This window comes from Pseudorca crassidens, chromosome 7 (assembly GCF_039906515.1).
Source record: "Pseudorca crassidens isolate mPseCra1 chromosome 7, mPseCra1.hap1, whole genome shotgun sequence".
In the NCBI taxonomy this organism is placed as follows: Eukaryota; Metazoa; Chordata; class Mammalia; order Artiodactyla; family Delphinidae; genus Pseudorca; species Pseudorca crassidens.
Genome location: NC_090302.1, coordinates 55,285,923 through 55,298,262, shown reverse-complemented (window position 1 = coordinate 55,298,262; position 12,340 = coordinate 55,285,923). Strand labels below are relative to the sequence as shown.

The following is a 12,340-nucleotide window of genomic DNA, read 5'->3' as shown; positions in this document are numbered from 1 at the left end:
CAAATATGTCCTGCGGCTCAAAGAACATAATAAAGGAGACTGGGCTTTGCAGCATTTAAACCATTTCCCAGATGTAAGGTGGCGTGTGCTGTGCTTGCTCCCAGAGAGGAGTTGGGCAACTGAACCCAAAGAGCAGCATCTCATTGATCTTCACATCACTGTGCTACACACTGGGTGAGCCAACTACCCCGATCAGTCCGTGTTTGACAAGGACCCTGGGCTCTCGCTCCCCAGCACGTCACAAAAGTGAAAAGAGGTCATTTATTAAAACTAGAATAAAACAAAGTGACGTAGTTTATTTTAGACTTCCAATGAAAGACAGAAGGAGATCATTTTATGACAATTTGAAACGAGGATTCTGAAAAGATACAGCAGGGCACCCTGGGCTCAGGCAAGGAGGTGCCTGGAGTCCAATAACATGTGTGAAATCCCAGCTTTTACTAAACAGCACAGTGGGTCAGGGAAGCGTGCACTCTGGATGAGACGTCAGAGTCCGAACCCCAGGTGCTGACTGTGTGACCCTGGGCACACGACTTGACCACTCTGTGTCTCAATCCGCTGACCAGTAAAATGGAGTGTACCTGCCTTCACAACTTTACCACCCTTGTGGGGTTATCATGAAACCTGAAAGAGTTCGCGTTTGTAAAGTACATAAAACAACATCTGGCCCACAGCGAACACTGTTAAGTGTTGTTAAATAAACATCCACTTACAGAATTCTCAGGAACAGTAAATAAGATGTGTGTAGTTTGTTTAGTAATGTAACTGCAGGAAGTTAGTCATAAATTTAAAAATTAGTGGATACAGGGACTTCCCTGGTGGCGCAGTGATTAAGAATCTGCCTGCCAATGCAGGGGACACGGGTTCAAGCCCTGGTCTGGAAAGATCCCACATGCCGTGGGGCAACTAAGCCCGTGCGCCACAACTACTGAGCCTGCACTCTAGAGCCCGCGAGCCACAACTACTGAAGCCTGTGGGCCTAGAGCCTGTGCTCCACAACAAGAGAAGCCACCGCAATGAGAAGCCCACGCGCTGCGACAAAGACTAGCCCCCGCTCGCTGCAGCTAGAGAAAGCCCGCGTGCAGCTACGAAGACCCAACACAGCCAAAAATTTTAAAAAACAATAAATAAATAAAAATTTTAAAAATCTTTAAGAAAAATAAAAATTAGTGGATACAGATTTAGATAGATGAGCAGACGATTTACAGCCGACTTCAGGCCTGAGGTTACCCAAAGCAAGTTTACCAGGCCTCCTGGTGTTCAAAGTGAACTTCACAGGAGACTGGATGTCCGTGTGCGCCCAGCACTGATGGAGCTCTGCCAGGCACACCGCGCTGCTGGGAGAGCTAAGTGCCCGACCGCATTTAAGCCTCGCTCCACCTTCACAAGCCCATGACTTCAGGACCATTCACTTTCTCTGTGGATGAAACTGAGGCTCGGAGATGCCAAAGACCTTGTCCATGGTCTCCCAGTGCTGCAAGGTAGAGCCAGAGCTGAAATCCAGATAGGCTGGACTCCAATACCTGTGCACTGGCAGAACGCAGAAAGTTCCGGTCACCGCAGTCTCTGATCATAAACAATTTCTGAAAGTGCTAATTAAGACACTCGTTGATATATACTCCTACTTTCAAATAAAGTATACATCATCCTTAAACTGTAAAATTAAGCTTTTTCAGGGGCAAGCAGAACCACCATCACTACCTGTAAACCACCTAAAACTCCGCAAATTGAAAAGAAACAGATTCTCCACATACCAGCATGTTATCCAATACTATTTTATTCTACTGAAAAAAAACCTCTCTGGCCTTCCCAAAGAATTTCACACATATAGACTTACTTTCTCAAGGAACACAGAAAACCATTACCAGCCACGTCCTGCAGTAAAACAGAGAGAAGAGGAAAGGGGAAAAACAGAAAGACCCTTATTTTCCAGAAAGGGTTTGAAAGCAACACTGCTAGAAAACACTATCCTGCTTAATCCCAGTGCTCTGTAAATAGACATTTAAAAAGCTATTTATACAAATCAAAACATGCAAACTGCCAGAAAAAAATACATTTCTTTAAACCAAGGAGGGTCTTGCTTCTGGTTTTCTTTAGAAATCTGAGGTTACAGAAAGCAGATTTTTATGATTTTAATTGCACATAAAAATACGTGTGATATCATGGTCTCCAAAGCTCCTGAATCCAACTAGGATAAGCTGTTCCCTCACCATGATCATCCTGACGGTGGATTCTGTCCTTTTACCCTTAACTGTATGCAAACGCACGATGATAATTTTGCCTGTCCTGGAGCACGCCTATTTCTTCCCGCCTTTGCCCTTCATCTCTTTGGGCTTCTAGAGCTTTCCACAATGATTAAGGGCAAGAAGGGTCCCAAATAGATACAGCTTTCAAAAAGAAACTCCCTCCTCCTCCCTTGCCCTAGCTTACTGAAAGAAGGGAGGCTGCCCTTTCCAAGCCTCTGGCCGCCCCTCTTGCAGGAAGCCCTGGGGGGGCAGGTAATCCAGAGGAAGACTGTCCTGCAAGTCCCAGCCCCAGGGCTCAAAACACAAAATTTTGTAATTTGTCCCACTCCTGTAAAGCTCCATTCAGAGCAGACCACTTTGTTTTCCCAGGAGATGTGTAATTTTAGGCAAGGTTTCTGGAAGACAAGACACTGCAATTAATGTTTGGTGAGGGGGTGTGTCAAGGACACAGGAACTTTTAAAAATGTCCAGTCACATCTTGATGGTCTCCACAGAGTTTGCTGACTTAAAAAGATTATACAAGACCCTGTAGCCAAACTGAAAAAAAATCTCTAAAAGCAAAAAAAAAAAAAAAAAAAAAAAAGTGTCAAGGAAAAATAAAAATATACATTCCATTTTTCACATAATGTTCTGCCAAACCCCATGCCCCACGACCACACACATTTCTAGACACCACCTCATGCTGCCCGAGCAGCCAGGCCTTCTGCTGCCCTGAAGCCAAGGCTGGGAAAGCAGCAGCCATGAGACCAGCTAAGAGGGTGAAGGGCACTGTGGCAGCCACACGGCTGTCAGCCACTTGCAGCAAACTCGCTGGGAAGCCAATCTCTACACTTAAGGTGCCGTGGACCCAGCCCTCACCTCCTCTCCAAGTGCCTTAACTACAAAGTCTCTCTGGGCAATGTTGATTCCTGATGTCAGCATGCCACTTAGGATTACTCAATTTCAGGTTTCCTGTCCTGTGAAATACTTTACACAAGTTATAGGGAGATAGTGTGGTCCTCACCAGTTTCCTGCTTTCAGTCTTCCTGCAATGCTAACAACGTATTCTCTTCCATTTCCTTGTTCCAAAAAGCCTTCCACCACCAACTTACAGAAAAAAAAAAAAAAAAAAAAGCCTCCAAAAGGATCTCCTGGTCTCTACACTCCCAGCTCCCGGGTCCAATGGTACACTGCCCCCTCTACAGTGCCCGCCCCTTTCTCAATGTGATGGCACCACCATTCTTCAGTTATCACAGTACTGTACCTTTCAGATATACAGCATCGGTACCATGATAACCGAAAAAGGACAGTTCAGTCTCATATCTACCTGAATATGTCCTCGAACCCAAGGCCCATTCCCTCCGCCAGCTTCCCACCCACAGGTGGCCACAGAATGATCTTCAAGTATATAGACACATGTACAGAGATGTCAGTGCTCAAACAGGCTGTTTCACAGCAACCTGACTATCAACAGGAGTGCTTCTTTCACTGTGCTGTTTAGAATTCAAGTCTTCTGAGGACCTGCTCTTTTTTGGAGAATGCCTGCTTTAATACCCCAACAGTCAACCTCTGATAACATCTCATGGCCTCAAACTCACCTCTGCATTTCCCTCCTAGTCCAGTGGTGTTACTATGGACTTTGCCTCTTGGACAAAAAGGCAGTCCTTTTTGCTAAAGCTAGGAAAAAGAGGGATTTTTAAAAACTAACAATAAAACCCAAGCTATAACAGAAGCAGGAGTTTACCTCCAAAATGGAAACAATATCTAAAGCACAGACAGAACTGTCTAGTATAGATCACGCAGTTTTAATGACACAGAAATGACAATTGGGAAGGAAGAAACTGCAGGAAAGAAAGGAAAGCAAAATCCTTGTTAAACGCCAGATGAAAGCGACAACCTCCAGCGCATTTAAGGATCAGCATAATCAGGTGGGAACAGGATAGTGCTCATCATTTTGTTCGACTGGAGGATTAAACTGGAGAGCATAAGGGGGCTGAAAGAAAACAACTCACGTGTAGGGAGAGAGTGGTCCGAGAAGGACTTTGGAAACATCCTGCTGTCCAAGGGTCATGAGTAACAGAGCCAGGCTTTGGTTGGTCGAGTCCACACATCCACCCTGTAAACACAAACACTTTAAGGATTAATCATTGTACCAAACCAGATAATGGGAAACCAACAAAACAGAGGGAAAAAAAAAACCAGACACAGATGCCCAGAGTATCAGAACCACAGAAGAGCAGACGGCAAAATTCAAGCAATAATAAAACAGAATAAGTGTCTTTTAAAGAGTTATCCTCATATCAAGTAACTGTAGGGGGTTAAACTAACAGTTAATCAAAACAATTGTAAGAGCTGAGACTATCAGAATGAATAGACATTTAAGTTTACCGAGGTATATCTAGTGAAAAATGAAACTTTGCCTTTGTAATTAAAGCCATAGCAGGACATAAAAGCAAAAAAGCATAATCATTTATAGGCAATGCATAATTACCAAGGGTTAAGTGAGTGACATTTCTACTTATTTAATCTGTCATAGAACACCACAGCTAATCTGACATGAGAGGACCTTTCCCTTTCAAGGGTCTTACCTACAACACATTCGATGACATTCAGAAACTGCCTGCCATGTCACTTTAGATTCCCCTCTTTAACCCTTCCTGTGTGCCTTAGAACTGGAGAACTGTTCAGACCAGATCCCTCCATTCTTATTATTTATGCATTATGTTCCCCCATTTTCCCTGTTCTTCCAAATCAATAAGCAGGACAAAATTCTCTTCAAAAACTTTCTCGTGAAGTACAACTGCTTTGGTTGCCTTTCTTCTTTCATTCTCGAATTTTTCAACCACTTCAGCCATTTTGCTTCTGCTTGATGCAGGCATTACTGCTGCTTCCATTTGTGCCTTGAAGAATGTCTTTATTTCAGATCATCCTCTCTGGGATAACTTTATTTACAACAACTTAAATTTACACTGTACGTACTGAAAGCAGGATGACCTTGAATGTCTACATACTTTGCATATTTCACAACAAGAAATCCAGTTTCTAACCATGGCACATCACTGTTCAAGGCTACACTCTCCCAGACTTGGAATGGGATAAGTGGTCACCCGCTGCTGCTTACGTGGGTACACCTCTCTCCTTTTTAATGCACGTAGGGTAGGGAATAAATTGATTCTCAGGTACAGACGCTCATTCTCTGCTGTTAGACTTCATTGAGGACAATGGAGTAGGAAAATCAGAAGTGGAGCCTACTGCCAGCCTTTATGAAACCTACTGCTCTTCCTCATCTACCTGAGTTAATAAAGAACAATATTTATCTCATTTAGCAAATTTTAGGACGAGAGGAGTTCCAGCACATATATTTCCATCTAAACGGAAAACCTGACCCATGGAGAATAAAAGAATATATAACAAAATATATTAATATAAGAAGATTTAACAAAACTATTTGTTTTATAGAACTTGCTCCTTTTCATAAGACTGCCTAAAATTAAACTGTTCTCTTCAGTCTCCACTTCATAGCACTATGTTGCTATTCTCAAATGATTTTTTTTTTTTTTTTTTTGCAGTACGCAGGCCTCTCACTGTTGTGGCCTCTCCCATTGCGGAGCACAGGCTCCGGACGCGCAGGCTCAGCAGCCATGGCTCACGGGCCCAGCCGCTCCGCGGCATGTGGGATCCTCCTGGACTGGGGCACGAACCCGTGTCCCCTGCACCAGCAGGCGGACTCTCAACCACTGTGCCACCAGGGAAGCCCTCAATTGATTTTTATTATGTACTGAACCAAGATTTTACTGCAGTAAATATATTAGGGTCTGTGTACAGGATACAACAGAGGAAGTGGTGGGGCCGCCTGGACAGCAGGACACAAGCCTTGTGCAAAGTAGCTTCAATCTCATTACAAAGACAAAATATGAGCAGGAACCAGTAACAAGTGAAGGTGAAGATGAAGTTACGCGGCAGCTGGGGGCTGTGGGCACCGGGACTGCCAAGGTGGTGCGAGAGGGGTTGTCACTCCCCTGGCACCAGAGGGAGGCTTTGGGGAGGTGGGGACTTGAGCTGGCCCTGGAGCGATAAGCAGGGTTTGGAGAGGGAGGAAGAGCAGGAGGATGGGGGAGATACAACCCAGGGCTGGCAAGGACCAGGAGGCCAGCCTGAGAGTGGCTGTCTGCTCTCTGCGGAGAAGTATGCGGAACTGCAGGGATAAGGTGGAGTAGGCAGACTGAGGTGGGGCTTTTCTAACTGGGCCACGGGTTTTGACTCTATCCTGGGGAAGTGAGAAGCTGGTGAAGGTCTCTGAGCACAGGAGTACCAAGACCAGATCGCAGCTTTAGGGGGAGATTTAGGCTGAAGAGGATGCCGGAGAGGGTATGGAAAGGATTTCCCCTCTGCAAGTAGGGAGAGCCAGTACCTATATCGGGGGAGGGGGGAACGGAAGGGAGGAGGGTGGGAGATGGGGGCAGAGAGAAGGATAGGAATAGGCAGTTCCAGAAAGCCTGGGACAGAATCAAGAGGGCTTGGTAACTGATGAGACAAAAATGGAACAAGAGGAATTAGATCAGAGGATTAAAACTTTGGCATAAATAAACGGTACCAAAGGGGATGGGTTTTTATTACTTATTTAAACCATGTCACATCACAGACTTACAAAGAATTATTATAAAAACTGCATGCATTTTCATCCTTTTAGCAATTAAAGATCATAGACACACACAAAAGAAGTTTTCTTAATGACTTAAAACAAAAAACTCAGTCCAGCCACTACTGAACGGTTTAAAGCAGAACTTAACTAGAGTATAGAAAAAGTAAAATAAAATAACCTAATCCAGATTGCATGTTTTCGCTCTTGGGGACTGGTGGGCTGTGCTTTCACCCTGAGGCTTTTACTCTGCCATTTACGGAGATACAAAACCCATATTCCAGCTGTGTCCGGGGGCTCCCACTGGGCTATCCTGTAATGGGATACATCCAAATCCCCCAGGTCCACTGGAAAGAGAGGGATGTGTCCCCACAGTCAGAGAGAAGGCCTGCCGGCCACCCCAGGACCAAGGCAGGGAAACCTGCATGAGTCAATAGCAGCTGAGGGACCCACATGTGTCTCCAGCAGTCTTTCTTCACAAATATCTAGATGACAAACTTCCTGAACTGAGTAACTGGCACGGCAACCTCTTGGTCATTTACTCCATTTACTCCCAAATTTTAGTTACTATCCATCTTTCAAAAATCACTAAATTTAGCATCAAACATTGGAAAGACTTTGCATTGAAAAAGCTGAGGCCAGATCTTGACTGCTCAAGAATTATTAGAACATATTTCCTCGCTCAGAGGGATTTCTTGTGATAGACTATTTCCTTCCTCCACTATTTCCTAGCTGAATGGTGAGTAGAGGGAATGAGGTCCCTCTACTGAGGACACAGTTATAGGTCCTTTTTCTTCCATTTAATTAGATAGACACTAAATAAGCTGGAAATTTTAATGAACTTTGAAACAGTTCATTCCTACTTGCTCCACCTTGTGACCAACGAGATATTTTCAAAAATGCTGACTTTGATCCGGGGAGTAGACTGTGGCAATAAGCTGTTTTCCTTAGTGAGGCCTGTGCAGGGATCAATACCCATGACCCAGGCATCACCTTGCCACACTGATTAATAAATTACAGTGGCAAAAGGAAGAATTAAAGAACAAAATCACCACTGTACCAGCCTTACTGATTTTATTTCACTGGGCTCACGTGTGATTTTTGCGACTTTAAACAGAGCAAAACTTCCTAGAAGACTTCAGGAAAGAACCACAGAGATGTCTAATAACTGAGAATAAATACACAGATAGTAGAGAGATGAAAGGCTCTTCAGCTCTTCAGCTGGAGAAAAAAGACAATTTACAAACACTCTACACCATCCAATAGCGAATCACCCAGAGTACAGTCGGCCCTCCACATCCACAGTTTCAACCAACCACAGATTGATTTTCAATTTCAGATGACTGAATCAGCGGATACAGAACCTGTGGATACTGGGGGGGGGGGGGGGAGTAATGAAACACAGACTTGAGCATCCAGGGACTTTGGTATCCACTGGGGGGAGGAGGGGTCCTGGAACCAATCACCTGTGGACACCAATTCTTGCTAGTGCTCAGTTTAAGAATGTGGGCCCCAGTGTGCATCCACAGCAGAGGACTGAACATCCCTGGAGCCTGTCCTGGATTCTGCATGTCAAGGTAAAGGTTTCCCCTTCCTGAGGTGTAGACTAACAGAAATCTTGGAGACAGGTTTGTGACGCTCCTCTAACCAAGTATATGGGATCTTAAAGAATGAATTTTCAGGCAGCTTATCTTACTTCTCCTGCCATCATCTTTCCTTCTCTTCCAATTTCCTCCTTGCTTATTTTGGGTCACCTCAGCTGTCCCTGGGAAACAGAGTAAAGTGTGTGTGTACATATGTGCATGTTGCTCTTACGGATCAACAGAGAAAAAGGATTGTAGCAACTGAGGGGACAGGCTTGGCCAGACTGGTCTACGCCGTGTCCCACCAGTAGGGCAGCAGAAGCAAAATGGTAATCAGTGCAGTCTTGTCCTCAGCATCATGTCATCTTTTCTTTGTCCCCTCTTCCCAAGCCCCTACTGTGCTCTGACACAGGCTGGCCTTCCCTAGACACTCTTCTATGTGCTCCCAAGCACCCTACAAAATCGAGCCTGTTGACACTGTTTTCTATCTGAATTAAACGTCACACACAAATCCAGGTTTCCAGCTTCTCTTGAAAAATCTGAAAAGAATGAGCCCCCATCCCCCTATGGCAACGACACGGGGCTGAGAGAAGGTCCCTGCTTTGCTCCAGGGGATGTGTGCTCTTCAATTGGCCAATCACTGCCTAACCTGCTTCATTTTTCACCTTCTCTCTCCTGTATGACTCTGTTCCAGTTCTCTGCCCTCCCGATCATTAAAACTTACCTGCCAGGACTTCCCTGGTGGTGCAGTGGTTAAGAATCCGCCTGCCAATGCAGGGGACACGGGTTCGATCCCTGGTCCGGGAAGATCCCACATGCCGCGGAGCAACTAAGCCTGTGCGCCACAACTACTGAGCCTGCGCTCTGGCGTCCACGAGCCACAACTACTGAAGCCCATGCACCTAGAGCCTGTGCTCCGCAACTAGAGAAGCCACTGCAATGAGAAGGCTGGGCACGGCAACGAAGAGCAGCCCCCGCGCGCCGCAACTAGAGAAAGCCCGCGTGCAGCAACGAAGACCCAACGCGGCCAAACATTTAAAATAAATAAATTTATATATTAAAAAAGACTTACCTGCCATATGTAACAAACCAGTGGGGCTGGGCCTCTGCTCACTGACTAGTTTAGCCAATCCATTAAGCTAGTTAATGCTAAACTGTCTAAAGGGTAGGAAGAGGTTAACTCCTTGACTGAAGCCCTTAAAAGAGGAAGAAAGTTGCTAACGAATAAAAGTGACAAAGAACTGCTTCCTGATGGCTCCTCTCCCGGACCTGCAGAAGCAGAGGACATACCCTATGGATTTCTTCGAGGAGCAGCTTGGCACAGTTCCTGCCGAGGTCCTCGGGAAGCACCGCTGCCCCCTGGCCCTGGTGGTTGGAGACAAGTTCAGCGCTGAGGAAGGTGCCGTTGGTGGTCTCAGCGACCAGCCACAGTCCAAAGCCCGGAGACCTGGGGATTCAAAGGCACAGACACTGAGTAGCACACGAAGTGGGGTTCACATTCACCAGTAAAAAGAGAAGACAAACATCTTTTTGATGGCATTCTGTCTGGTCACATCAGGTCTTATTAGAGTCCCTCCCAGCTCACACTGGACATATACATGACGCAGTGAGGGCACACACGTGACAGAACCAAAGGTGATGCAAATTTTGCATTGCTTTTCTTTTCAGCCCTCCCTTCCCCTAGCTCTCCCTTACCTTTCCCCACTCACTACATTGTAAAACATCCTGCTGTGAGAGTTTGTAACAGTCAACATATAGAGCCCCTAGTTTCTGAGGTAGGGGCTCGACACTATTCTGCAGAGTGAGTAATACCATCCCCACCTTACAACTGAGGAAATGGACAAATCAAGCGACCTGCACCAAGTCCATACAGCTAGAAAGAGACTGAGATGCGCTTCAAACACAGATCTTCCAGACTCCAAAGCCCTCGCAAGTTCTCCACCACGGCACTCGCTCAGCCCTCAGTCACAACCAGCCCAGAGGTACAAGCAGCCTGGAGACCATCTGATTATAGCTCTCCTTGAGAGACAGCAGGCTGTTCCCCCGTGATGAGAAATACCACACGAGGAGAAAGGGCCTAGAGAAGGCACACTTTTATGTTTTTGTCCCCAAGGGACATCTCTAACTCAGAATTCACTTAATATGATCAACAAGCCAGCACCATGCTCTCGCCTGTGTGTTTCAACCACCAACAGCCAGACCTTAACACCCTTCCTGTCCAGGACCACAAATGACTCACATACGTGTACATCCAACAAACATTTGGGGGAAAGCTTCCACAGACCCGGGAACTGGGGCGCCATGGTAAGCACAGGAGTCCCTGCTCTCACAAGGCTTAGTGACAACCAGTTGGATGCAAAACAAAATCAGTCCACAAACAATAAAAACAAGCATCTCTCCACAAAATTTCCAGATTTGACACCTCACGTCTACCTTGCCCGGTGCCTCTTAAACACACACAGCTGACCCTTGAACAACACGGGTCTGAACGGCACAGGTCCACTTATAGACTTTTTTCACTAAATACGTTCTACAGCACTGCGTGATCCTAAGTTGGTTGAATCCGAGGATGTGGAGGGTCAACGGCATTAAGTCCCACGCAGGCCTCTGACTGCGGGGAAGGTCAGCACGCCTAACCCTAGCGTTGTTCCAGGGTCGACTGTACCTACTTTCCAGCAGTACACTCCACATGCAAGCACAATACAGCTTTAATAAAGCCTCCTTTAACACAATCCAACATACATATTCATGAAGCACTTTCTATGCATCTAGCACAAAACCAGCCAAAATATTTGTTTCAGAAAAACGACGCATAAAATTTATGTTTCAAATGTACTATATATGAGCTCACAATAGGGAGGAACTATACTGGTCAGTCCTTAATTTCTTTTAAAAAAAAGTGATTGTCTATGTAGCCAAGGATTAATAACACCTGCCAAGGCAAGAAGGTGCAGTGAGAATGCCGGTTCCAGGGCACTCTGAGTCACACTTACAATCTAACACCATACCACCAAGCATCATCATGGGACATTTAAAGCACAATCTCAAGTTGCTGATGAGTCACTTGACCAGGAGGAGGGATTGGGCACCAGCTCATCAGTAGAGGCTGTGGCATGCCAAAATAAAGAGGAGAAAATGCAGGGAGATAAGCCACCATCACTGCTCTAACCCACTTACACGCATTTCCTAAGAACTTCTAAACTTTTCCATGCATGTGAAATTTTTGAGGCGTGTGTACTTATTGCAATGAACTTCATATTTAATCAAGACCGTTCCATTTGATATTGTATTTGTTTTACAGAAAACAACACAATAACATATTAAGCTCTATGTACTCTACACCAATCCCCACCCCGCCCCCCAATTTGGGGTATGTGTATTATCAGGCCTATTTCAAGTTATGCTGACAATGTAGTTGATCACCAGTGACCTCACTGAAGATGCACATTGGTACAGTTTGCAAATGACAGCCTCCAAAACTTTCCAACTGGTGAGGGACTAGATTTTTCATGACTGAGAGATGACTGTGAGAATCAAAATGGGACCACACTGGACAAGTGTGCACTGGACAAAGAGCTGGCACAGCCCACCGAAAATTGCTGGCCACCAAGGTTCCAGGCCATGGCCACACGTAACTCTCACTCCCAGACTTCAATAAGCCTAACTTACGTGGATACTTCACTGAATTAGAAGAGAATACCTACCCATGACTTTATAATTTCATAATGGAGAAGGAAGATCACCGTTAGTCAACTGTAGCTTGAGATTTAGAAAACGGAACACAAACTTAACACCATGCATTGGTTTTAGAGGTAAATTTTAAAGTGGAGCTTGGAGTTGATAACACAAGGCTACATTATGCCCACATCTCCATCCACGTGTGAGCTTCCTAC

The 12,340-nt window shown here is 45.4% G+C and overlaps 1 protein-coding gene across 4 annotated transcripts in view; it reads right to left on the bottom strand.

Moving 5' to 3' along the window:
* Window positions 1–12,340, bottom strand: part of LOC137227817 (tyrosine-protein kinase JAK2) — a 375,133-nt gene that overhangs the window by 294,605 nt on the left and 68,188 nt on the right. For all 4 annotated transcript variants that reach the window (XM_067744296.1, XM_067744302.1, XM_067744295.1 and 1 more), the window contains 2 exons: window positions 9,738–9,894; window positions 4,238–4,341 (listed from right to left, as the gene is read on the bottom strand). In XM_067744296.1, coding sequence (XP_067600397.1) covers window positions 4,238–4,341; window positions 9,738–9,894 — 261 coding nt within the window. The remainder of the gene's footprint in view (window positions 1–4,237; window positions 4,342–9,737; window positions 9,895–12,340) is intronic.